Source organism: Diaphorina citri, unplaced genomic scaffold (genome assembly GCF_000475195.1).
Source record: "Diaphorina citri unplaced genomic scaffold, Diaci psyllid genome assembly version 1.1 scaffold4252, whole genome shotgun sequence".
Lineage (NCBI taxonomy): Eukaryota > Metazoa > Arthropoda > Insecta > Hemiptera > Psyllidae > Diaphorina > Diaphorina citri.
Window position 1 is genome coordinate 1 of NW_007381651.1, and position 1,020 is coordinate 1,020.

Below are 1,020 nucleotides of genomic sequence, written 5' to 3' on the forward strand. Positions count from 1 at the left end.
AAGAAGGAGTTTTCACAATTAGAGTAGTGATTAGTGTTATTATAGGGTTAGGTTAAATACAAAAAGGAGCTTTTCTTTAATCAGTCCATTATTTTCAGGTGAAATCTAGCAATCTAGTTTCCCAATACAGCTCTGGATCCAGCAGTCAGAACATCAGTGGAAATGTTCCTGGGTTGAGTGAGAAAGTTCTTGCTGTACCAAAATCAGGTTTGTGCATTTAATTTTCCCAAAAAAAAAAAAAAATCAATCAATCAAGCAATCAATCAGTCAGTCAGTCAGGCGGTCAGTCAATCAATCAATCCATCCATAAATATGTTTCTTTACTTGGACCAAAAATAATACCTACCAAGTCTAGTGAAAATAGATTAATAGAGATGAACTCTCTACAATTAATAATATTGGTAGGCAGGTACGTTAAGTTTAATTTCATTGGGTTATTTTTTCACACACTTATTTTCTGACAATACCTACTGGATTCTCCATTTTTCAGCTGTTGGTCCAGGAGCTTCTAAATCAAGTGACTACAAAAATCCCGAATACTTCTCGTACAACAAGAATTCTTACTTTGAAGCCGAAATTGAAATGCTGAAGTACCGATGTCCTCAACCAAAAGCCAAAGAATCCAGAGTGCATAAATAGATTTTGTGAGTAAAAGCCTTTTTAATGTCTAGAACAGTGAATATTACTGATTAGCAAAACTGTAAGTTTGCAAAACCCTTCATTACTTCTCTGTGATTTTCACTTCTTCAAAATGGTCCAGGTATCCGGAGACTTTAAATGTTAATGGCCATCTATTCAAGTTGGAATATGCCACTCAGACTCACTGATTCTTTATCTACAACTACAAATATATTCTGTGTAGATTCCATGGATTTCTTTGCTCTGATAAGGTCAATGTTCAAGATTTATTAGCATGCAAAACATTGATAATTTTTTTGGGAATAAATTAAATGCAGATTCTCTTTATGTAGAGTTTCAACAGAAAATTCAATTAAAAGCCTTATGATATGGTTAATAGTA

General features: G+C 33.4%; 1 protein-coding gene across 1 annotated transcript; it reads left to right on the forward strand.

Annotated features, from left to right (window-relative positions):
- Positions 1-98: 98 nt before the first annotated feature.
- Positions 99-1,015, forward strand: LOC103520914 (the record flags this gene model as incomplete). Its single annotated transcript, XM_008486012.2, has 2 exons — positions 99-207; positions 491-1,015. Coding segments are annotated over 2 exons (258 nt in total), but the record flags the coding sequence as incomplete, so codon positions are not given.
- Positions 1,016-1,020: the final 5 nt, after the last annotated feature.